General features: G+C 46.2%; 1 protein-coding gene across 1 annotated transcript in view; it reads left to right on the top strand.

Annotated features, from left to right (window-relative positions):
• The first annotated feature begins 11,074 nt into the window (after positions 1 to 11,074).
• LOC144120581 (ribosome assembly protein METTL17, mitochondrial) overlaps positions 11,075 to 25,432 on the top strand; it is a 37,612-nt gene continuing 23,254 nt past the window's right edge. Inside the window, exons 1-7 of the mRNA XM_077653148.1 lie at positions 11,075 to 11,673; positions 12,129 to 12,288; positions 12,928 to 13,059; positions 14,453 to 14,558; positions 16,692 to 16,773; positions 22,840 to 22,913; positions 23,946 to 24,040. Coding sequence (XP_077509274.1) covers positions 11,143 to 11,673; positions 12,129 to 12,288; positions 12,928 to 13,059; positions 14,453 to 14,558; positions 16,692 to 16,773; positions 22,840 to 22,913; positions 23,946 to 24,040 — 1,180 coding nt within the window. The 5' untranslated portion in view covers positions 11,075 to 11,142. The remainder of the gene's footprint in view (positions 11,674 to 12,128; positions 12,289 to 12,927; positions 13,060 to 14,452; positions 14,559 to 16,691; positions 16,774 to 22,839; positions 22,914 to 23,945; positions 24,041 to 25,432) is intronic.

The following is a 25,432-nucleotide window of genomic DNA, read 5'->3' as shown; positions in this document are numbered from 1 at the left end:
AGCCAGCGAGCCATTTCGGCACGTCGCGCCGTATGCCTTATGCGCGGGCCCACGAACGACCTTGAGTCGCTGTTGCCTACACCAGATGTGCTCCGCTGGGGTAAAGGGAGAGGAGGTGTCGCCTCGCAGGGAATGGATAATATATATATATATATATATATATATATATATATATATATATATATATATATATATATATATATATATATATAAAACATTCCCCTATGCACCTTGGTTTCGGTGACTGTTGGCTTCCTTAATATGTTTGTCAAACGAGCCCCTCATTTCATTTGCCTTGTCTGCTAATAGCTTAACGGGGGTCTCGGTTCTGGCAGTCTTGATGTCATAGGTACCATAAGAGGGCTCTCGCAAAGTTTCTGCCCTCGCCGTTAGAAGACGTTCCACGTCACACTTGCGGTATTACAGGACGTGCTACGTCCACCGCTATGGACGAGGGTGGCGCTGGTGAACACTCTCAAGGTTCGCTTACACGCAAAAACATAAATACCCACGAAAGCAGCAGATTGGACAGCCGTCGCCGTAGCTCAGTTGGTAAGAGCACCGGACGCGATATTCGGAGGTCGTGGGTTCGGATCCCACCGGCGGCATGGTTGTTTTTTTTCTGCTGGTTTATAAGTAATTTTCTTTAAAAACAACAAAAAAAAACAATTGATTGGCAATAGAAATTTAAAAAAAATAGAAAAACATTCCCCTATGCACCTTGGTTTCGGTGACTGTTGGCTTCCTTAATATATATATATATATATATATATATATATATATATATATATATATATATATATATATATATATATATATATATATATATATATATATATATATATATATATATATATATATACACGCTTCTTCGCCTCGGTGCATTGTGGTTGTGGAGAGCGCGCGAAAGAGACGCACCATGACAGAACGAAGCGAGGAAGAGCCAACGCGCTCAAGAGACGCTAGAGCGTGCCGCACGACTCGAGAAGCGTCGTAACGAAGATGCGGCTAAAAGAAGTCGTGCCACGGCCCGGAGTCACTCAACTGCGGAAGAGACCGGTTTGAGTTCTCGAGAGCGTCGGAATGAGACGCTGCGTAGACGACGTGCCGAGGAAACGAAGCTTTCGCAATTGAACTAGGGTTAAGCTGAGCTAAACCACAGCCAATTTTTTTTCTTATGTTGTGTTACATTATTTTTTGGCTGGGCCCATGCTTTTTTGCACCCGCCTTCACAAAAGGAACACAGCGGCGCGCGCTTGATTACTTTTTGTATTTTGTAAATAGTGTACAAAGCTCTCCCCTGTCCTTTCTTGGTATCGCTCTCCTCTCCCTTTCCCTTTCACCTCCGCCGGCTGCAGCTCGGGTGCTTAAGATATTCATAGCAATTGCCGTGGCCGGCGACAACATTCTTTTCCTTTACTTTTTTTTTCTTTTAACAAACTACTACTACACGTCATCATCATCATCCTCCTGAGCAGCAGTGGTTTGTTTTCTCAAGTCTCTGCGTTAGTTCTTTGCCTGCGTTCTTCAAGATACGTCAGGAATGCAAAGTTCTCTTCCAAGTGAGTGTTTTCAATATTTGTGGCCGGACTTAGGTCGCCGAGCCTACGGTCCTGTTTTTCAAGAATTTGTGCGTGTCACTGGCCCCGAGAGAAGATTCCTTCCAGCAAACTTCAGCATGCTGCCACTTGAAGTATGGCAGATTATATTATCACGCCCGATAGCGTTCGCAGAAGCTTTTTCCAACCACGAATGTGGCCTTGTATACACGAACCTGAAAGCGGCGGGTTGAGTCGGGTTGCGCCAGTTGTCGGGCTTACCATCCGACGCGACCGCGTTTATCATCATCATCATCATCAGCCCTACTACACCCACTGCAGGGCAAAGGCCTCTCCCATGTCTCTCCAATTAACCCTATCCTTTGCCAGCTGCATCCACCCTTTGCCTGCAAACTTCTTAATCTCATCCGCCCATCTAACCTTCTGCCGCCCCCTGCTACGCTTACTTTCTCTTGGAACCCACTCCGTTACCCTTAAAGACCAGCGGTTATCTTGCCTTCGCATTACATGCCCTGCCCAAGCCCATTTCTTTCTCTTGATTTCGACTAGGATGTCTTTAACCCGTGTTTGTTCCCTCACCCACTCTGCCCGCTTCCGATCTCTTAACGTTACACCTATCATTTTTCTTTCCATGGCTCGCTGCGTTGTCCTTAACTTAAGCTGAACTCTTTTCGTTAGCCTCCACGTTTCTGCCCCATAGGTGAGTACCGGTAAGATTATGCTGTTGTACACTTTCCTCTTGAGGGAAATTGGTAAACTGCCACTCATGATCTGCGAGAATTTGCCATATGCGCTCCACCCCATTCTTATCCTTCCAGTTATCTCCCTCTCATGATCCGGATCAGCTGTCACTACCTGCCCTAAGTAGACGTATTCCGGCACAATTTCTAGGCTCTCGCTGCCAATTGTGAACTGTTGTTCCCTTGCTAGGCTGTTGAACATTACCTTGGTTTTCTGCATGTTAATTTTTAGACCCATCGATCTGCTCTGCCTGTCTAACTCGTTGATCATGATTTGCAGTTCACCTCCTGAGTGACTCAGCAAGGCAATGTCATCAGCAAATCTCAGATTATTTAGGTATTCTCCATTTATTCTTATTCCCAACTGTTCCCAATTCAGGCCTCGAAATACCTCCTGCAAACATGCGGTGAACAGCATTGGCGAGATCGTGTCTCCTTGCCTGACGCCCTTCCTTATTGGAATTTTATTGCTGACTTTATGGAGGACTATAGTAGCTGTGCAGTTGCTATATATATCTTCCAGTATTTTGACATAAGGCTCTTCTACCCCCTGATTACGCAATGCCTGTATGACTGCTGAGGTTTCCACTGAGTCGAATGCTTTCTCGTAATCAATGAAAGCTATATATAGAGGTTGGTTATATTCTGCGCATTTCTCTATCACCTGATTGATGGTGTGAATATGATCTATTGTAGAATATCCTTTACGAAAGCCTGCCTGATCATTTGGTTGATTAAAGTCTAACGTTGCCCTGACTCTATTAGCGATTACCTTAGTAAATACTTTGTAGGCAACGGATAGTAAGCTGATCGGCCTGTAATTTTTCAAGTCCTTGGCGTCTCCCTTCTTATGAATTAAGATAATGTTTGCATTCTTCCAAGCTTCTGGTACAGTCGAGGTCATAAGGCATTGCGTATACAGGGTGGCTAGTTTTTCTAGCACGATGTCCCCTCCATCCTTCAACAGATCTGCTGTTACCTGATCCTCCCCAGCTGCTTTTCCCCTTTTCATTGCTTCTAAGGCTTTCTTTACTTCATCTTTCGTTACTGGCGGGATGACGCATTGCTGTGCACTGCTGTCTTTCTCATTAGCGTTCTGATTACATTGGCTACTGTACAGGTCTGTGTAGAACTCTTCGGCTACGTTAACTATCTTATCCATATTGCTAATGACATTGCCCTGCTTGTCTCTTAATGCATACATCTGGTTTTTACCTATGCCTAGTTTCCTCTTCACTGTTTTTAGGCTACCTCCGTTCTTTAGAGCATGCTCGATTCTCTCCATATTAAACTTCCTTATGTCGGCTACCTTGCGCTTATTTATTAACTTTGATAGTTCCGTTAGTTCTATTCTATCGGTAGTGTTAGATGCCTTCATGTTTTGGCGCTTCTTAATCAGATCTTTCGTCACCTGAGATAGCTTCCCGGTATCTTTTCGAACTGTCCTACCGCCTACTTCTACTGCGCACTCCGTAATTATTGATGTCAGGTTATCGTGCATTGAATGAACATCAAGATCATCTTCCTCAGTTAAAGCCGAGTATCTGTTTTTCAGCGCTATCCTAAACTCCTGTGCTTTCCCTCTTACGGCTAACTCGTTAATGGTCTTCTTCTTCGCTAGCTTCTTCCGTTCCCTCTTCAAGTCTAGGCTAATTCTAGACCTTACCATTCTATGGTCGCTGCAACGCACCCTTCCGAGGACGGCCACATCCTGAATGATGCCAGGTTTAGCGCATAGTATGAAGTCTATTTCATTTTTAATCTCACCATTGGGGCTCTTCCAGGTCCACTTCCTGTTTTCTCGTTTGCGGAAGAAGGTATTCATGATCCGTAAGTTATTTCTATCCGCGAATTCGACTAATAGCTCTCCCCTGCTATTTCTAGAGCCTATCCCATAGTCACCAACCGCGTGGTCGTCAGCCTGCTTCTTGCCCACCTTCGCATTGAAGTCGCCCATCAGTACAGTGTACTGCGATTGTACTCTATTCATTGCTGATTCTACGTCCTCATAGAAGCTTTCAACGGTCTGGTCATCATGGCTGGATGTGGGTGCGTAGGCCTGCACCACTTTCAGCTTGTACCTCCTATTCAGCCTAATTACAATAGCTGCTACCCTCTCGTTAATACTGTAGAACTCCTCTACGTTGCCAGCTATATCCTTATTAATGAGGAAACCCACACCTAGTTCTCGTCTACCCTCTAACCCGCGATAGCACAGTATGTGTCCGTCCTTTAGTACTGTATACGCCTCACCCGTCCTCCTAACTTCGCTAAGCCCTATCACATCCCATTTAATTCCCGCTAGTTCCTCGAACAGCACTGCTAGGCTAGCCTCACTAGCTAAAGATGCAGCGATGGCGTAGAGGTAGAACATCCGCCTCGCGTGCAAGAGGACCGGGGTTCAAATCCTGGTGCCGCGCAATTCTCCACCGGGTTAAAAAAAAAAAAATCCGCGGGTCGATGGAATTGCATAACCAGGCCTGGAGTGCGGCCTTATCTCGGTGACCAGAACCGACAACGCACTCTCTCACCAGAGCAGGATTTGGCCACCCTGGTGTAGTACTTGGCCACAACCTTCTATGATCAAACCAATTAACCCTCGGCCCTCAGTCCCCAGCGGCTGCAGAGCAACTGACCACGGCGGCGGTCAGACCTGTGACGCAGCGGAGGGTGCTAAGAATCTCTGCCTCCGGACAGGCCGCCATTGGAATCTGAACCTGGCAACGTTTAACGCTAGAACCGCGTTTATATGAACTCGTTTTTTGTCGGGCAGAGATCGCCGCTACCCCTAACATCGAGCAAGCAAACCACGCGCGGATGCTAGAAGAGGAGGAGGAACGCGAGGCTTGCGCAGCGGCGCCAGATCAGAGAGGAGGCGGTAAGCCGACGCGACCGAGCCGGGCCGAGTCAACCCACCCGCTGCAGTCGGACTAGCCCATCTCGACTCGACGGTCATTTAGCTCGACCCCCTAACGTATACGTGAACCCGAGAACCGGAGGCCGCTCGACCCGACTTTTGTCGGGTTCATGCAAACGCCGTTTTTTTTTTTTCAGGCTCGTCTTGTTTGAGCACTAAGATTTACGTCGTGCACCGATGAGCGCACCATACAGGACTTTCCAGCAGCAAGCATTTCTAACCGCATGGAAAAACTAGGCTTCACTAATTACACTCCGCTTTCGTCCGCAGCCCTGCTAAACTTCGCCGCCAGCTGCAATAATTTGCAAGAACTGTTTTGTGTGCACTGCGTGGTTCAAGCTTTGTATCTATTTGCTCTGCTAGCTGCTGTTAGGACTGGGCCTCCCACCCTGTTGGGACTGGGGCACCTCAGCCTGCCGCCACTGTTGCGCAGAGCTGAGCGACGAAATGGAAATGCGATGGTGAGTCAACGAAACATTTATGTAATACAGTATAAGCAAGGGCGTTACATTATCGGCACAGGGGCCGGGAACACAACTGGCTCACACAGAGGTAGGGCGATGCGCCGGAGTTCTCGCTTGATGTTTCCGTCTGCTCGTCTGCTGCTCCTGTCCGGCGCGGCTCGACTTTTATAGTCTCTGGTGTCCTTTCGAGCAGCCAGCCGTTTAAACCCCGCAATCAGGTCACGGCGCTGGTCAATGTTTGAATTTAACGAATGGACGAGAGGAGCTGGGCCGTTCGAAGTTTGCAGCCGGGAAAGGGCTGTCAGCGAAGCGTCGGTTGCGGCTCGAGCCGGCCCTTGCGAGGAGGGAGGATTCCGCCGGGCGTGCCTGGATGAATCAGCTGCAAGCCGCGACATGTCCGATAGTCCGGGCTTGCGTTGCGCAATGGCGGGCGCACAGCGCTGGCTTCCACGGAGGCCAGCGGAATGCGTGGTCGGGCAGAACACTGTCAAGTTGACCAAAGTGAGAAGGCTCGAATGGACGGTGCACGATAGCTTGTTCTACAACTCGCCCTTGGTCCCCAACATCGAGCCGCCAGGTGTGCAACTGGAGAGCATGTACTATATGAAGCTAGTCTCCGCGCAACAGCATATGTTGACTTTTTAATGCTCCTCCTGAAGCAATGTTGCCGACTGAAAAACTTGCACATCCACTTAATCCGGAAAGAACGTGCAAGCATACAGCATATCATGGACAAGGAAATGTACTTGGTTCGTCTGCTACGAAACTGGAACGTGTTAAATTACACCTACGAACTGTTAATGGACCCCGAAGCACCATGAAAGCCCCGCTATCGGCAGCCGCGCCGTGTTCAAGGCGAAGGCATTCTTTGTGGAAACTAAAGAGATCAGGCGGAGCCGGCTTGGCGTAATCGGGTCATTTTCGATAACGGGCTGGGAAACGATCAGCTAAGAGGGGACGAGCAACCGATCGTGATCATGAAAGCCACCGCCCACACAGAACATCGCCAACTTGCCGAAGTCGCCTCGTATCGTATCGTTCGAAAGCTCCGATTCACTCCCGACGCCGACGAGCGCACGATGGAACAATTTGACGCGGCAAATATTTCGGGTCGTGTGCAAAAGCTAGAATTCAATAACTGCCTTTCGCTGTCGTCCGCAGTCTTGCTAAACTGCGTCTCCAGCTGCAGTTATTTGAAAGAACTGTATTGTGTTAACTGCGTCGTTACACCTTGGCATCTGTTCGATCTTCTAGCTACTAAGCTAAGCCAAGTGCGAAAGCTCGAATGGACGCTGCACGATGGCCGGTTCTACGAGCAGTTGTTGGCCCCCAACGTCGAGCCGCCAGACATGCAACTGGAGAGCATGTATTTAGAGCTGGTGGTTTCGCAACAGAATGTTGAATTTTTAACGATCCTCCTCAAGCATTGTCGCGGGCTGCAAAACTTGCACATCCACTCTATCCGGAAAGAAGGTGCAAGTGCATACACCGCCGACCTAGGTTTAAGTATGGAAGTGGCTCGTCCCCTGAAAAACTTGAACAAGCTAAAGTTGACTTACGAATGGGTGTTCGCCCCCGAAGCACCACGAAGACCCCGCCATCGGGAGCCACGCCGCGTTCAAGTCGTAGACATTGTTCACAACAACATAAGTTTTCGGCTGAGGCCGGTACTTTCCCGTAATGTGACCGTGTTCGATAAAGGGCTGCTGAACCATGAACTAAGAGGGATCAAGGAAGCAGTGGTGGTCATGAAAGCCAATGCAGACATAGACCGCCGCCGCCTTTCTGAAGTCGTCGCGGATCCCGAGCGCTGGAAGGATGTCTCTTCACTGTCACTGTGCCTTGCACACTTTGTCCCGTTTGAAGAGCAGCCGCTCAGAACTGTGACCGCCTGCAAACGCTACATGGAGGGAACGCAGCTCTTTTTAAAGAGCTGCGTTGCCAACATCACAGAGTTGAACCTAGCGTTATTTCACTGCGACCGCGGCACGAATGGGTCCGCAGTGGTGGGTTCCACGCTTCCTCACCTCCGGGCACTGGCGCTCGCTCCCTGCGGCGTCAACCAGGCAGACTCCCTCTCGTGCCTGGCCCGGGGATGCACAAACCTGGAGCAGCTGGACGTCCGGGCGGAGCGTGACAAGAGTGGCGCCTACGTGTGCCAATTCTGCAAAGTGTCGCTCCGCTTCAGGGAAGCATGCTTCAAGGAGCTCCACGCGAGGACCAAGCTTTGGCGGCTCAGTCTGGATGGCACAGTCCAGATGGCCTCGCTGGATTTCCTCCGTGAGTGTCGCGTCACTGATCTGCGGTTCAGCCTGAAGAGTCTCGAGCAGGAGTTGACAGCTTCCAAGCTAGCCTGAGCCGGTTGCTGCAAGACAACGCGAGGCTCAGGCAGCCGACGACCGATTTCCGTGGCATGCCCCTAAGGCAGAACGAATTCGCGATGGGCCTCGCAGCCATTTCCACCCTGCGACAACTGATCACCCTCACAGAGGCAGTGACTACCCAAGAAAGCGTCGCTTCCTTTTTCGGGTGAGTGGTTAATTCCATGCGTGTTGCTGCGAACTGCGCCGTCAGGGTCACGTGTACCTCCTATCGCTCTGCTATCGTTTGCGCCGAAGACCACGCGCGCCACTAGACAACCCCCCTTTCTTTCCTCTTCCTTCCTTTCCTTGGCCGGCGCTTGCTCAGTGGCTTGCGATTTTACAGCCATTTGCGCCGACTGCTTGCCTGGTTTGGATTGGCCAGGCGCGCTGCCGCCGGCCGGTTGCTACAGTGGCGACGAGGATTCACCGAACAGAAAGGCCTGACAACAGCATCCAGGCCTCGAACCTCCCGCAGCCATGGGCCACTGCCAGAGTTCGACGAAGGAAAAGATAAGCGTCAACCGTACTACCTCGTAAAAGATGAAGCGTATTTCGAAGCTAACGAAGTAACCGAAGGTGCCAAGAAAAGAGCATTGCTAGTCGCCAGGCTTGGGTCAAGAACCATTGACGCCTTTTGCGGACCAGTCGCTCCTAACAAGCCAAACCCGTTGAGCTATCAGTCAGTTGTGGACGAGCTAAACAAGTACTGTGACCCTACATCGAACGAGATTTCGAAATCTTCGTTCTTTCACAGTCAACAGCAGGAAGGGAACGAGTACAGGCGTTCATTGTCGAGATACGAACTGCAACTTCGGAACAATGCTGGTATAGACAAGATGTTGAGGGACCGCATCGTATGTGGCGTTCGTTCAAAGAACCTGCAAAAGCAGTTGCTGGCAAAAACGGATCTTGCAGAAGCAGAAAAGCTTGCCTCAGCGTCTGAGAATGCAGAGCTTGATTCCCAGAACATAAGCAGCGAAGGAAACTTGGCGGATCTTCTATCACTAAAGACACCGCTACGTTGCCCTGCGAACCGGAACGAAAGTGAAAATCACTGCGAATGCTCTGGAAAGAGGGGTTATAAAGGTGCCGCCTGTTCAATGCGTCATCGACGCGGTTACAGTTGTGATGCAGAAGGGCATTTGGCTCTGATGTGCTCAAAAGCAAGAAACGCCAGTTAGCCACTAAATAAAAATTTTAAATTTCATTTTGTTGCTCTAAGGTTAGTGAACGTCACAGCGCACGCGGGTAACGACCGCGCAGATAATGCATCCCAGCTATGGTCAGTAACGGCGAAGGAATCACTGGCGCCACCGATTAGACACTTTCACTGGAACGGCGTCGAGCTGTTAATGGACGTTGATACGGGTTCGCCGGTGTGTGTCGTCCCAAGACCAACCTACGAAGTGCACATTATCAACAGGAAGAACTGCAGAAGCCGGAGATTAAATTGTCTTAATTGCTATCTGGGAAGACTGTATATATCGGTGCTCGAAGCATGCCAGTGCGAAAACTCTAATGAAAAGGGTTCAGCTGAAGTTAAAGGGACTATGCAATAAATTAATTGAGATTACGTGAAGCAGGCGAGAGATAGGCATTTCATCACTCGACACCCCAACGCAAGAATTTTTAAGCTAGCATCAATAACACCGACGATTAAAAATTACGCTCCTCCTCTCCCCCCTCAACTCCTACACGCGGGGCACCAGACAAAAATAAAGAAAACAGCTCTGGGACTGGGCCCCGCCCATGAATACGTAATCCACTGACGTTCCTTTTGCAACTTCTGGTTGTCGCTCCCAGCACCCCAGCCGCAACGTCGGCGGCGTGATTGCGGCGCGCGTCGGGTTTCTTTGCTTGTCGTCTGTTGTAGTTAGCAGTAATGGACCCAGACCTCGAGGCGCGACTGCTCGCTCTTACGGCCGCGATGGGGCATCGAGGGTAGGTCCGCCGGTGGCGGCACCTTTTTGCAGCCCCATAGAATGTGATCGTATCCGGCTATCTCGCCGCATTCTTTGCAAGCTGGATTGTTTTGTGTTGGGTACATGTGAGCTAGTTTTGACGGGCTAAAGAAGGCTGGAGCCGACGCCACGTTACCTCCTGCCTTTTGTCGAGCTTCTTGTCTGGTGGCGGATATATCCTCTTTTCCAGTCTAAAGTGCTTAGTGTAGTCGTGAAAGGATATGAATGCATCTCTCGTGAAATTGGGGTACTCAACCTGGCTCACTGCTCGGCTGACATAACCTCGAGCTATACTGTAAGCCAACTCGTTTCCCCTGTTTCCCGAGTGTGCCGGCACCCATATTAGTTTCACCTCTCTGGTTCCAGTCTTTATGCCTTAGGATTCGTTGTCTCCTTGGAGATCATACCCCTCGCGAAATTGTTTATAGCGACTTTGGAGTCGCTAATTATGGTGACTGCTTTAGTGTTGACCATTGCCATGGCGATAGCCACCTCCTCCGCTGTCACCGAGATCTTTGTTTTAACCGAACCGGCCATTAATCTTTCACCCGAGTCGTTCACGCTCACGACCACAAAGGAGTCGCGTCCTCGTATTCCGCCGCGTCTACGTAGGCAGTGTATTCCGAGCCTTCTAACTTGGCTTCAAGGGCCTTTGCTCTTGCTCGCATCCTGCCTTCGTGAAAAGCAGGGTGCATGTTTTTTTGAAGCGGTTTAATAGTGAGTGTGTTCCTCACTTCAGTCGGTAGTTTTGTCTGCGCGTTTTTTTTTTTTCGGGATTCTATCACGTAGTCATAGGCTGGCCAGGATCTTACATCCCGTATGTTCTTACATCCCGTATGTGTGGTGGCGAGCCGTCTTAATTGTGTGATTTAGATGTGCCTCGCACAGTTCCGCAATGGTGTTGTAGATCCCAAGTTTAAGAAGTCTTTCCGTTGGGGTGCAGTGTGGTAGTCCCAGGGATACTTTATATGCCTGTCGTATGATCCCCTCTATTTTATTCTTTTCCGCCAGCCTTAGCTTGAGATAGGGGATGGCGTATGTAATTCTGCTTATAACAAAAGCCTGAACCATTTGGCACAGATCTTTCTCTTGGACTCATCGTCTTTCGTTGGCTATTCGCCTTATCAGCCTGGTTGTCATGTTAAGTCTGTTTATTGTCTCTGTGTTCTTTCTATTGTCCTGGACTATCAGTCCCAAGACCTTGACTTTGTCCACTCTGGCTACCGGTGTCTCATTGACCTCTACCAGAATGTCTCCTGCATTGGTATCGCGTTTGCTAGCCCCCCGGATCACCAGAAGTTCGGGTTTGCTGGGCGATCATTTTAACCCTGCCCATTCCGCGTATTCCTCGACAATGTCGATCGCCTCTTGTAGATTTTCTTCTATTTCACCATTATCCAGACGCCCTACCATCATTGCCTGTGTGCGTCCATATTGTGATATCACACGAAACGATATCACAAGAAACGAAACTTGTCAAGGTGACATAACGCAGAAGCCGAAGCCATCCGAAGTCAATCCAAGAACCTCGCTTGTTTGCGGTGGTGTGTGCCATGTGCGTGCTTGCTCCGGTGTTCACCTATATTTTATGGTAGCGCTTCAAAAAATGAGCCATTTACGCTCGCTGGCTGTGTGCTTGAGAGTACCACATTGCATCTGTAGTGTTCGGGTGAGCTGTTCATTTTTTCTAGCTGAAATGCGCACCGATATTCGTGGAATGTCAATTTTGCGCACAAAGTTAGACGAACGAAAGCTCTCGGTATTCTCTTTTTTGTTTATTGGTTGGGAAAGTGTTGTATGGACCAAAACTTGTGAAGTTCTTGATTGCATATTTTAGTACAAAGTTAGACGAACGAAAGCTCTCGGTATTCTCTTTTTTGTTTATTGGTTGGGAAAGTGTTGTATGGACCAAAACTTGTGAAGTTCTTGATTGCATATTTTAGTGCCTTTATGACGGCAAGGTTTTGAATGACTTGAGCGAATGCGAGCGAGTAACGTTGCTAGTAACTACGCCATCAACGTTACTATTGTATCCCATTGTCGATTTAGCAACGGTATTGATGAATTCAGCCACATTCTAAAACGTTAACAGTCGTTGTGTTCTATTCCCTGTTTTTTGCGCAGACAATAACTAAGGTGAACAGCGCTGTCTCGATTCCCCCAAATATCACCGAGGCTCTTGAGACTTCTGAGCTCAAACACAAGCATCACCCTGGCGCCAGAAAGCGGGTGCAGGTCAAGCTACCAGAGAAATTGCTGGCCGCAGTCAGTAGTGTTCTGGAAAGTGAGTTGCTTCAGACCATCCAGTAACGGACTTGGAAAAGGTTGTTTTGCGATTAAACGACATGAAACGTTGAAACTGAGGACGCACGCTTTGCGAGTTGCCAGTGCGTTGCGTACTCGCGACAGCAGGTAGTGAGTGAATTATATATATACCAAAAGGATAAAGGCAGAGAACATGCTGCCATGACTTTTTTGTGTGGCTAGCCTTGTAAATAATAAGAAAAAATGTGCCTTCCTAGAAATACTGCATTCTCACTTAATTTAAATCAGTATGGATATCTAAGAGAACTAAATATCTCTAAGTCAGCGGGTTCAGTTGCATCAAATTGCTTAAAATGTATGTCTGCAACTAATTGGCTATTCCATCTGTGGGAATTGCATTGTGTGCAGTGTTTGCATACCAGAGCCCGAGCTTTATCTTTAGAACCAGTATATGTTTTCAGTTTTGGAAAGTATTCTGTAGCAATTTTTTGATTACATGAAAGAATTGCTGCGCATGGCTTTATTGAGAAAACTGAAGCTGTGATAAGTGTATTTCAGGTGACAGTTTTAAAACGCGAAGAATATGTTATGCATGAATGATACTTTGGTGCGTTTTGCTTACTTGTTGCTTGCAAACTTGTCTCATTTTGCACTGCAGCTCAAAACATGACCCACCTACGCGAGGCAGCAGTGTTAATTCGGAATCAGCATTGGTCTCGACACCTGCCAACAGAGAATGACGAGATCAGAGCTCGGGCCATGAGCATTGAGAGGAAGCTTGTTGGGAACGGTAGGTTGCTTTACCATCTTGTATGATGGCCATCTGCTTGCAGAAGCACATGTTGAGTGCACATCACAGTAGTAACCATCTGGGTCGGTATAATGTAACGATTCTTTCCCAATTACATTCCATTCTTTGATATCTCACGATTCCCACCCTTCGCCATTGGCTACAGCAGTGCCACATTCTGGGCTTCAGCCTAACGAAAGGTGAATATGAGTGTTGCCTCAGCCACTGGTGAATGGTGGCAAATTAAAGAATAGAATGGAATCGATTTCAGAATTGTTAATTTATACAGACCCAGATGGAGTTTGTGAAGTACATTAAATGAAGTTGGTCAAGCCGCCGCTATGGTAAGTAGCTGTGGTGCTCTGCTGCTGACCCGAAAAATGCGGGCTTTATCCTGGGCGCGGCAATTGCATTTTGATTTAGGCGAAATGTTAGTCTTGTGTACTGTGCGATGCCAGTGCATGACACCATTTTTCAGGCTGAAGCTGTTTGCTACAAGTTATTTGCTATCCATCTTGAAAAAAACGACAAAATATGAGCTGATTTCGTGCTGCGAGTAATTTGTAATTGAATTTTTAAAGGGCTCGTAAACCATGTGGAAGTCAGACAACACTGACATGCTCGCTGTTCACTGTTCGTGACATAAACTGACAGTCACTGCTTTCTAACTGGACAGCTGGCATAGTAAGGGAGTGAGGTCATTGTTCAGGCTTGCCGTCTGATGGGTTGAATGGGAAGTTGCAGGGGGACAGAGGCACCAACGCCTGTGTCCCTCCCTTTTGGACTCTGGGCAGCTGCTTCAAAGTGGTTGTCACTGCCAGGGGGAGGGGCTTAGAGCCAGTTACTTCAAACTACAATTTCCAGCTCAAATGTGCACATAGAGCTCTACTTTTATAAGTACACATAATAACTTCGTGGCTAGTCGCTTCAACGTAAAAGCACAGTTTGTTGGTAGACCATGTCATGACCCCTTAAAGAACCCCATTTGCTCAAAATTATCCAAAGCCCTGCACAAGCCTGTGTTACTTTTGGACGTTAAACCCCATAAATCCAACTAAATGGAGGTGAAAGTTTTGCAGTTTCGTACTTAACCTACTGTGGACTCTTTATTAATTTGAAGTGATGCTTTGGTCTTGTCAGCATGATGTTTGTTGAAATCACTCCAGTGAACTTTAATCGTATAATTTGAGCAAATTGTAGATCCTCTTTAAATTCAAATTGTCAAGGTTCAACTAATTTTTTCAGCACTCTGGGCAGGTTACAGAATGAGTGCAATCAGAGAAATCTTGACTGAAGCAGTGCGTGAAATCACACTTGATTGTTGTTATATTCTGTACCATCAGGCAAAAATTGCTGATTTAATGTACACAAAAAAGAATCTTATTATTTGCAGCTCTTGAAACCATGAGCCAAGAGGAAAGGGACCTTGTCGAGGAAGACATAAAAAGAGCAGTGTTTGAGAAATTGAAGCAGCGGATAAGACTGTGGAAGCCCGTCAAGTGAGTACGGAACCTAGTATTTGAGAAATCGAAGCAACGAATTACACTGTAAAAGCCTGTCAAGTCGGTACAGAACCTAGGGGTTAAAGTCCAGGACAGGTCAATGTATAGAATTCATTGACAGTGTTTAGAGTAGGAGCAATATTAGTAAAAATTGATGGAAATAATGCTACACTTCGGGCAGTGCAACTATCACCATTTGTTTGGTTATAAGTGGATCACTTGGTGGTATTTACTTCCCATCTTCTATATCCACTTATAAGTGAGATCTAGCTAAACTGTTAGAGAGAATAGATTTCTATGTTTAGCGTATAAACTCATATAAGGGCTGCACTTTTTAAAATTTTGGTGTGCATTTTGAAGGTGCGGCCAATAATAAACATGCAACCATATTTTTTCTCAATTATCTAGTCCAAAACAAAGTGCAAGCCCATACGTGGACGCACCCTTACATGAGATTATACAGTATTTCGAACACACCTATAAATGTGTTTAAGCCGCAGTGGCTGGCCATATTGCCATCCGGCCCTAGTGCGATGGTAGTTGTTACATATTCATTTTTTGTAATTGTGCACCAGCAAGCAACCCAAAAGTGACAGTGCTGGCGCTGCTGACATTTGTGCTCATTTCACTAGGAAGGCACCACATTATTTGCAGTCACTATGAAAGCAGCAAAACAAAATGTCAAAGCAAGCAGACAGGCTGTGCTGTCTTAAAATGCATTGGTAGTTTCTATGTATAAAATTACTAGTTCTTGCTTTAGCTGCGAGTGATGAGTTTTTGAAAAAAAATCCATTGACAGGGGCCCAGACAGAATACTTTTTCCGGATTAGGAAGCTTGTGATTATTCTCGATCTCATTGAGCCTACTCTAAAGCAATTCGTAAGTTGAATGGGTGCACCTGAATCACCAGCGGTGAGTGTGTTAGTGGCTTGTTCGTTACTGATGAACTTTTTCCAAATGTTAGTGAATCTTTGTGGTTCCTTGCATGTGTTGCTACGTGGAGATATTTCGTTCACGTACTGGTGGCTATAAAAAGCTTGAAGTTGGACAACTTTCAACTCTCATTATCTAAATGCTCAGGAACCTGAAAATAAGTCAGCTTTGAATGCCTTAAAACTGCTACAGCCGCTCCGGTGTCTCAGTGGTTACGGCGCTCGGCTGCTGACCCGAAAGACTCAGATTCGATCCCGGCCGCGGCGGTCAAATTTTGACGGAGGCGAAATTCTAGAGGCGCGTGTGCTGTGCGATTTAAGTGCACGTTAAAGAACCACAGGTGGTCGAAATTTCCGAAGTCCTTCACTACGGCGTCTCTCATAGCCTGAGTTGCTCTGGGACGTTAAACCCCTATAAACCATAAACCTTAAAACTGCTACATTTCACTATTTAACACCACTGTTCGGTGTGAATCGGTGACAGCGGCAGCTGGTTCAGCCTCAACCCGGGAGCTGGGTCTTGGCGAATCTCCACAGGGACTCCGGAAGTATATTTTCTATGGGGGGGGGGGGGGGGGGGGGGGGGGGGGGGGGGGGGCTCGAACAACTTTCTTTTTACTTGTTTTTTTTTGTTTATGTACCTAGGTTTTTCAGATATTACAATCCAAGTTTGGCTCGAGAGAGAACAATTAACTGGGTGAAAAAAATTGTTTTCCTTATGCTGTGTTTCTTTTATCACTAGATGGTGCATACCATACTAGCATTAACAAGAAAAAAATTACAAAATAAATTTTCAGTGCGCACATATATGCCTAACAGAGGTTAGGCAGGAAATGCAAGGAAGCGGGCTTTGCTTCCGTGATGGCAGGAGTGGGCTACCTCATACAGGAACTCTGCTCATACTAAACTTTCTTAAAATTTTCTGCTGAACAAATTAGACTGACCCCGCACTGTCGTGCCAGCTTCCTCCCTTCACGCTCCTTACCCCTAGTCCGAACAACGAACAGCCGAACAGCCCACCAGCCACTTCGCGACGACAAAGACCTGTCTCCCCCTTTTCGTGCGCCATGCTGAGTGATGACACATCCGACTCACAAAGACGACGGTGATTGGGACTCCCGGAAAACCATATTAGTGTAGTTGTGCAATTTCTATATTTTTGTAATGATTAGTTCCTCCTGCTTTCTGTGTTGTGCAGCTATGATGAATTTGGTGCACGGAGCTATCTTGTGGCAAGGCTTGCTGCTGACTATGCAATAGTCCATGACGTGTTTCATGAGGTAAGAACAGCATGTCAGTCACATCCAAATTTTGTTGTTAGTGAAGAAAATAACAATGTTTGTCCCTTCGTGGCTGTGTTGATGTTTGTTTGGCAGCAGTACACACATTTATCGCTGAGAAAATTGTATTTAAATGTGGCACTTTTTTTTTTCGCCACTCGATTCAAACTTGTAATGGCAATAATGGAAAGGACTCAGTGGTCATGCCGAACAGTGATGTTGCTTAGCTTTAGAGATCCACTGCGAAAAAAGTTTGTTGACATCACTGTATTAGTTTATCGAGATGGGCTGTTGGTAGCGACCCCTGTGTTTCACTTTTTTGATGGGACCTATATAAGGTCTCTTAGCCAGAAATACTGACCAGAAAGCTACTGCAGATGTTGCGCACTACAGTAGAATCTCGTTACAACGAACTTCACGGGACCACCGAATTTAATTCGTTATTTTGAAATATCGTAGTACTGAAAAACCATTATTTTCATGTCAGTAATGCATCACAATAACTAAAATTACGTACCTTTGCAGCAGATTTACGTGTTGGCAAGTAAATAATAAACAATAAACGATAACGCTGGGCACAGTTTAACTACAATTTATTGTTTGAAGAAGTCTGTTATCTTCTTCTGGCGAGTAGGCAACAAGCGCTGTAGGACGAACGCCTCCTCATCCTCGACCTTCCTGTCCACGTCATCGGGGACATCTTTGCAGCACCCGAGGAATGATCGGGTCTTCTCTAGAAAGACTAGGACATCCGAGTGGGAAACAATCTCTTCCTCTTCGTGCGCTGATCCAGTGTCGGCATCGTCTTTGTCGCTACTACATTCTTCTTGCTCACGCACTTGATTCATGATGTCTTCGGTGGTGAGCTCCACGGATGTAGCCGCCGCGCTGTCGCTGTCCACATAAGTCGCGGTCCACGGTAGTTGCCCAGCCGCAGACGTTTTCTTGATGGAGCCAGCTGCGATTCTCGATGTAGTTTTATGATCTTGTCCCAATCTTTGAGCATTGTTACTGGTGTGATGTCAAGCTCCCTGCACAAGTCCACTTGCTTTTTTCCAGCATTCAGCTGCGACAGAATGTCCGCTTTTTCTTTAAGCGAAAACTGGCGTCGCTTCTTTTTAACGCGGGGGCCAGGAGAACTCATTGTCAGCAAAGCCAATGCACAACACAATCACAGCGCCGATAACTTTGCAGATCCTACTGTTTGCTGTCAACGTGCCGACACTGTGCTGAATAGGCTTACGACTACGGCGCAGTATGCGACCACACGCTGGATGATGGATGGATGATAATGGCCTTGCCCGTTGTATCAGGCGGCGGGTTGCGCCGCCTAGTCTATATTCATTCAACGCGACACTCGCGTTGATGCCGATGCTGCTGGGGCTGTATCCATTGCAACGGGTTCCCCAGCGCATAGCTGCTGCTTCGGATGATGATGATAGGCGTCAGCTTCAGGGATTTGGTACGAAACTTTGATGGAACTTCGTAATAACGAAGCGTCTTGCGACGATTGTGAGATTAAATTACATACGTTATTCTGAAATATTCGGTAATCTGAAATTCGTAGTACTGAAAGTTTTTTACGTTGAAAATATGGGAATTTTGGCGAGGGTTAAAAAAAATTCGTAAATCTGAAAATTTCGTTAATCTGATGTTCATAGTAACGAGATTTTACTGTACAACGTGAAAGATATCCGGCGCCCTCCAAATGCTCTCCCCTCTTTCTTACACTGCATGAGTGTGCAAAAAATGGCAGCACTCACATACAACAGCTGTATCTTACTGGTACTTACCTACGGGGGGCTGCCACGGTGGCTCAGTGGTTATAATACTCGGCTGCTGACCCGAAAGATGTGGATTTGATTCTCTCCGCGGCGGTCGAATTTCGATGGAGGCGAAATTCTAGAGGCCCGTGTACTGTGCGATGTCAGTGCACGTTAAAGAACCCCAGGTGGTCGAAAGTTCTGGAGCCCTTCATTACGACGTCCGTCATAGCCTAAGGTGCTTTGGGATCTTAAACTCCTATAAACCATAAACCATCACCTATGGGGCAGAAACATGGAGGCTAACGAAAAGGGTTCAGCTTAAGTCAAGGAAAATGCAGCGAGCTGTTGAAAGAAAAGTGTCAGGTGTAACATTAAGAGACCAGAAGCCGCGGTGGCTGAGTGGTTATGGTGCTCGGCTGCTGGCCCGAAAGATGCGGATTCGATTCCGGCCGCGACGGTCGAATTTCGGTGGAGGCGAAATTCTAGAGGCCCGTGTACTGTGCGATGTCAGTGCACGTGAAAGAACCCCAGGTGGTGAAAACTTCCAGAGCCCTTCACTAAGGCGTCTCTCATAGCCTGAGTCGCTTTAGGACGTTAAACCCTCATAAACCAAGCCTTAAGAGACCAGAAGCGGGCAGAGTGGGTGAGGGAACAGACGGGGGTTAATGACATCTTAGTCGAACTCAAGAGGAAGAAATGGGCTTGGGCAGGGCATGTAATGCGAAGGCAAGATAACTGCTGGTCCTTAAGGCTAACTGAGTGGATTCCAAGATATGGCAAGCATAGCAGGGGGTGGCAGAAAGTTAGGTGGGTGGATGAAATTGAGAAGTTTGCAGAGATACGGTGGCCGCAGCTGGCAAAGACCAGGGTTCATTGGAGAGACATAGGAGAGGCCTTTGCCATAATGTGCTGATACTACCCTACTTAAATTTATCCACAGGTCCCTTTATTGTGCATAATTTCAAGTGTTGTACTATCAGGCCAAATTGAAATATACACGCATATGCTGTATTTTGCTACTGTGCAGTGAGCCATTCTCTTGCAACTGATTTATGGTTATATATTTCGCTGGCTCCATTGCACATACATGTGCATCACATTAATTGTATACTATAGTCAAAAAGCAAAATATTGTTTTGTTCATAGGTGCTGTTCACGTTTCATTCCGGTCTGATAGTGCATGTACTTTATACTCCTGTCACATAGGTATTTTCAATGCCCATTAAGTCAGTGGTCATCGAATTCAATAAGAATTGGCTGGTGCCACGCAGCAGTTCTTAATGGCCTTTCAATTCAATGGGTTTCTTTCATTTGAATCTGAAGCCTCTCATGTACTACATGATGAAAAAACAAGATATAGAAGCACGAAATAAACTAAGCCAATTTTTTTTTTGTTTGTTTGCAAAATTTTAAACAATGTCAAACTATTGTATAAACTATTTTTTATTCATTAGTCAAAATTGCTTTCTAAATTGCAGGTAGGTAGGTACACAGATGTAAACAAACTGATGCTACCGAGAACGCCGCACACGTTGCTCAATCTCTGTGCTTGTGGTCTTGTGTGTAGGCTGCCATGATACAACTTGCATCGGCAGGGTGGTGCATTTTGATGCACAGGCTCATTTTCTGGCATGAAAGTATTTTTGCGAAAATCAGTATTTTTGTGTCTATAACACATGATAGTGTCCAATACTGCTTCCAGACATCGAAGTCTGAATTAAAATTAAACTTTAGAGCCTTTCTTTCCATTGTAGGGGTCGACGCAATGCATGTGATTCAAAATGGCATCTCCCGATTGGAAAATAGGTGTCACCACCCCACCAAAGGAATGCTGTATCTAGTCATGTGGAGTTAATGGTGGCATCCTTCAGTGCAGTGTGGTCCCCGTTTTAAACAGTGCCGCCTGAGTGATGCTGTGAGCAAATGGTTGTGTTTGGCTGAGACAAGACATTGCCTTGTAGCGAGGTTCAGTCTCTAAAATGTGCTACGCCAGTACTGGAAAACATTTCATGTTTATATCTACTCATGATCATGAAAGAGAGTGTGTTTAATAATATTTTAAAATATGTTTTGGAAGTTAAAAGATTGATACAGCATAGTATTGTCTCCCGTGGTGGAAATGAGAAAACTATCACAATATGTTATATGTTAACTAGTAAGCTGTTTACTAAAATGGTGTAGGTAACTTTTTACTTTCACAGTTATGCACTTGGTTGGAAGTAGATGTTCATAGCTCACCAGCTGTAACAGCCATATAATTTTTTATATTTTCAAAAGCGTGATTCTTCTGCAGTGCAGGAAATTCTGCCGCTACAAATGTGCCAAACTGAAACCACTTGGCTGAGGCGCTCATGCAGCCTTGCCTACATGTGTGTACCACCTGACAGCGCACATGTCACATGTTATCCTCCTGCTGCCATTTTGGATCACGTGCTGCAAAAAAGAACATGTGATACCTACACTCCACTGACTGGCGCACCCTTGTATGCATGGCTACGTAGCACGGTCCTCAGGCTCATATAAATAATGGCAGAGTTTTTTTTTACCACGACAATGTTAAGGGATTGGTGTCACAGAAAAGCTGGTGCCTTCAGTGTCCACCAATGTGAGTGAAAAATCCCAGAAGCATTAATAAATAAAACCGAGTAGGAAATTGGTGGAGTTGGGGAATCGAACCAGGGCATCTGGACCGTGGTTTGGAATGAACAAAGGTGCCTCTAGTGAATAGGGTGTTCTCTTATACCCCTGCTACATGGGCGTTTCGAATGCCTTCGAACCGAATGTCATTCAGCTCGACTGCCGAACTTCCGCTGCTACACGAAGTTTTTCAACGGCATTCGGTTCAGATGACATTCGAGTCGACGGAGCTTCGCGGAGACATTCCAGAATTTGGAATGTCATACTGTTGTTTAAATCTCTGTGCACGAACAGCTAGCGCTCGTTTGCATGACATAAAACGCACTCTGCGCTTTAGTTCTATTAAATAATCTCTTTTCATTTGTACCGGTTGTGCCCGTGCTTGTTAACGCAGTACGACAATCTGTGGGAAGCGCCGATACGATCGCTCGCCTGAGAAACACTTGACAGCCGGGCTGCTGACATAGCGTACGACCGGCGCTTTTCGCTAATTGTCTTAACTTCTTCCAGCGTGACCAGTACTTTATTTTATTTTAACCTTCTTTATTCAGAAGTATGATTGGGGACTATTTGTGCTATTTGATACGCATAACTTGTTACCCACAAAATAGCAACGGCGACGACTGCTGCTGGCCGTAAAGCAGTGCTCGGCAGTCTGGGTAACACCGGCACTTCCCATTCATCGTATGCGCGCCCTGCGATGTGAGCAATAGTTGATTTCAGATCACTGTTGTCAAAACTACACTCGTTGATCATTTGCATTCGCTTAAACTTCTGAATTCTCTGATCACAACCGGCAAATTCACAGACGTAACCCTGCGGACTCGCTAGGCCTACTTGTCGCGGAAAGGAAGGGAAAGGGAGTCGCCGTCGATTAAAATTAATTTGGCAAGGGCTTATCGGTGGTGAGTGTTCAAGTGGGCACATGTGAAATATACCCGCTCGTTTCGCTTATTTTCAATACGGATAAGGTAGAAGCGCGAATATATTCACACCGTCTGCTCATCGGCGTGTTTTCGCTCAGCCGTCGGCCTGCCGAGGACATGAAGCCTGACCGTCCGCCGATCGGATTCGTCGGTGTCATTGGCCTAGAAAACTTGTCCCACTGCAATCATATGCTGCTGTTGACCATGAAAATGTCGTTGTCGCACCAGTGTGACCGCATGCAGTGACCACTGCCATCGTCATCGTCATTGTACACTGAAAACGAGCTGAGCAAATTTCAAATGCATTCGGAAAGTGTCGTGTAGCACCGCCAGAATCCGAGGAGCCCGAATGTCATTCCAAGTCTCGAATGCCATTCGAATCAGATGTCATTCGAATGTGCCCGTGTAGCACAGGTATTAGAAGGGTGCTTTTCCTTCACTTATGGCATGGTTTGGGTGTCCACTGAGAGACAGCCCTCATTTCCTTTTCTTAAAACCGGTTCCAGTGTCCACCAAGTTATGTTTCCTTTCAAATTGTCTGGGCAAGGCGTACCCCTGAAAGGATGGTGTTCCATTCCATGGATTCCTTGGCAATGCTGCAACACACTGCTGCATCCTGCTCATCCTGCTCTTAAAGAGGAAGCTTAAGTGTCCTCCAATTTTTTTTGTGTATTCTGACCAGTACTTAAAAGAAACTGACTTTTGCAATGTATGGCTTCTCCTTTGCCCATGTGCAGATTCGACACATGGATCCTGCATTTACCCCTGCTTCCATGATGGACTTTGGATCAGGCATTGGCACATGCTATTGGTATGTGTGTGTGTGTGTGTGTGTGCGTACGTGTGTGTGTTTGTTGTGTTGTTGTTGGAAAAATGCCAGGGCAAAAAATTAGTGTCGCAATCTATTTTTCTACATGCAGCTTTTGATGTGGTGCAGAGGTGATTGTATAGCATTGTGTTAGCAGGCCTGTCCTAAAATGAACTTAGAATGCCCAGTTCTCTGTTTTTTTGTTATTAGTATTTGGATTAGCTTTATTTAAGGGTATTGCCTTGCTCTGGCTCCGTGTCCCGGAGAAGGGACAAGAGTGTTCCCACGAAATGTTTCCTGTTCATTTCACTTTTATTTTGAAGCCTTATGTTTTTGTTGCACTGTCAGTGTCTGTACTGTATTTTTCCTTTTTTTTTCTCGCTCTCTCATGCATGGCATCTTTTTCTAGTTTTTATTGTATCTGTTTATTTGCGTGTACTGTGAAGATTTTTCTTATTTTGTATTCAACAACCCTTCCTATATAATGACCATCTGGGCCCTTAGGGTATGTAAACCAATAAATAAATATTTATGCCAGGGCTGACATAGAGACGTTTACAATAGGGTGACGCTACCAGTTAGAGGCGTAGGGGAATAGCGGGCCCGCCAGTGTGCACGCTATTCTAAAAGTTCCTATTAAGGCTTGCATGCGTGAATCCGCACCTTTGCTCTTCCTCTGTAGGAATTTAATAAATTTGGCAATAATGGTACTCCAGGCAAGTGCCTCTCGATTTTAGCCTGATTTGGGAGAACCATCTTTTCTGGGACATCTGCATGCCGAGCTACATTGAGCTTATTTATAGTCACTGACTGTTATGTCTCCAAAGAGGAATACACGAAGATAAAAGTAAGCAATGTCATATGGGCTTCCTTTGCGACTAGAAATGTATTGGTTCGTCCACGCATTTGCGATGTTTTTTCTAGATACTAGCTTAGTTACTTCAGTCACGATATTCAACTCATTGGCCTGTTGTGTCACTTGCGTAGTAGCATATTTTCGTCAGAGCTCACATTTGGTGCATTGGCACTTTATAGGGCTGCGAAAAATATCTGGCCCAAGTATTTCCAAGAATACTTCAGCATCGACATCTCCAACCATATGCATGACCTGGCAAGGCTTCTAGTCAATGGTGAGTATTGTCTTATGTTTTTTGGTCTGAGTTTTGCTTTGACTTGCTGAATGGTCTTCAGTATTTCTGTAATGCTTGGGATGTGTCGGTAATTAGGAATGAATTATAGGTGATGAAATTAATTATTTAAATTGTGCTTCAGTGTGTTTGCAAATAATTAGCTGTTCAGACCTAGAGCTCACTGTCAGAGGTGTCAGTTTCAAGAGGTTTCAACAGCATAGGTATACTGGGTTTCTCCTTGCTGCCTGCATGTCTTGTCGAGTTGTATTCCACTGTAGTTGGAAATGTATAGTCTTGGTTGCTTTTTAAACCCTGTGCTTTGTTTGTCACTGCCAGTGTGATTTTGCCTTTTTCTTTTTTTTGCCAGACTGGGCAAGTTATCTAGCACGTGGCCATTAGATGCTGTGAGGCCTTGCGCCAAGATTCACAATCACATGCAGGTGATTGTGTGTCTTTCAGAACTCTTTACTTTGGTCAGACAATTCTCAGCCGTGTTTAAGAGGACACTGAGGACAAATTGAAGTTGGCCTTTACTTTATCAACTGATTAGGCATTTCACTGGAAACGGAACCTTTGCAAGCTTTGTAAGAGGTTTCAAAGTGTAGCTTCGCTGCTGAATTGAATACAAATACAATCGAACTTGCATATATCGAACTCACCAAAAAACGCCTACGAGTTCGATATAATGTATAATTCAACATAAGAGCAGCTGTAAATTTAACAACACATAAACTTATTCAGATGGAAAAAAATGTATTTCTATGATTGCCACTTACTGCACGCAGGTTAGCGAGCGAAAGTGTCATGAATGTCTTTATTTTTTCATCTTCATTGCCTCGGCGAGAACACATTTTTCAATGTTATCTATGGACTCTGAACGACAAAGACTACAGCCTTCTATCGGCATGCAATAGCGATGAACCATGCTGAGCACACAGAGCATGTCGAAGCACATGGACACAGGTTCTCACAAGTCCGCGTTACAATTTGCATCAGTGGCGTCCTTGTTATCCGCGACGTCGGCAGTGATGTCTTCGTCTGCAAGCTCGCCCATGGTCTCAAAGTTGTCCACGAAGACAAAGCTGCCTACGGTTGCCCATCACAAATCGCACCCAGAGAGTCGGTCTAGTTCCACAAATTATCAAGACCCACGATGGCTTGACTCAGCTCACCTGGCAAACAATTTGCTCCTTCTTCTCTAGGAAACCAGAGACCAGAATGTTGAAAACAGTCATACAGTTTTGTTTCTGACATCATTCCATGACCCACTCAGCATAGACAGGGCACCTAAGAGGTCGATTTTTAGGTCTCTTCCAGTCCTCAGTTTGTGCAGGAGCCATTCAATCAGACGTTTCCTACATCTAACCTTCACCACATGGATTATTCCTTGAT

This window comes from Amblyomma americanum, chromosome 2, assembly GCF_052857255.1.
Source record: "Amblyomma americanum isolate KBUSLIRL-KWMA chromosome 2, ASM5285725v1, whole genome shotgun sequence".
Lineage (NCBI taxonomy): Eukaryota > Metazoa > Arthropoda > Arachnida > Ixodida > Ixodidae > Amblyomma > Amblyomma americanum.
Note: the sequence above shows the minus strand (reverse complement) of the source record. Positions and strands in the feature narration are given on the sequence as shown.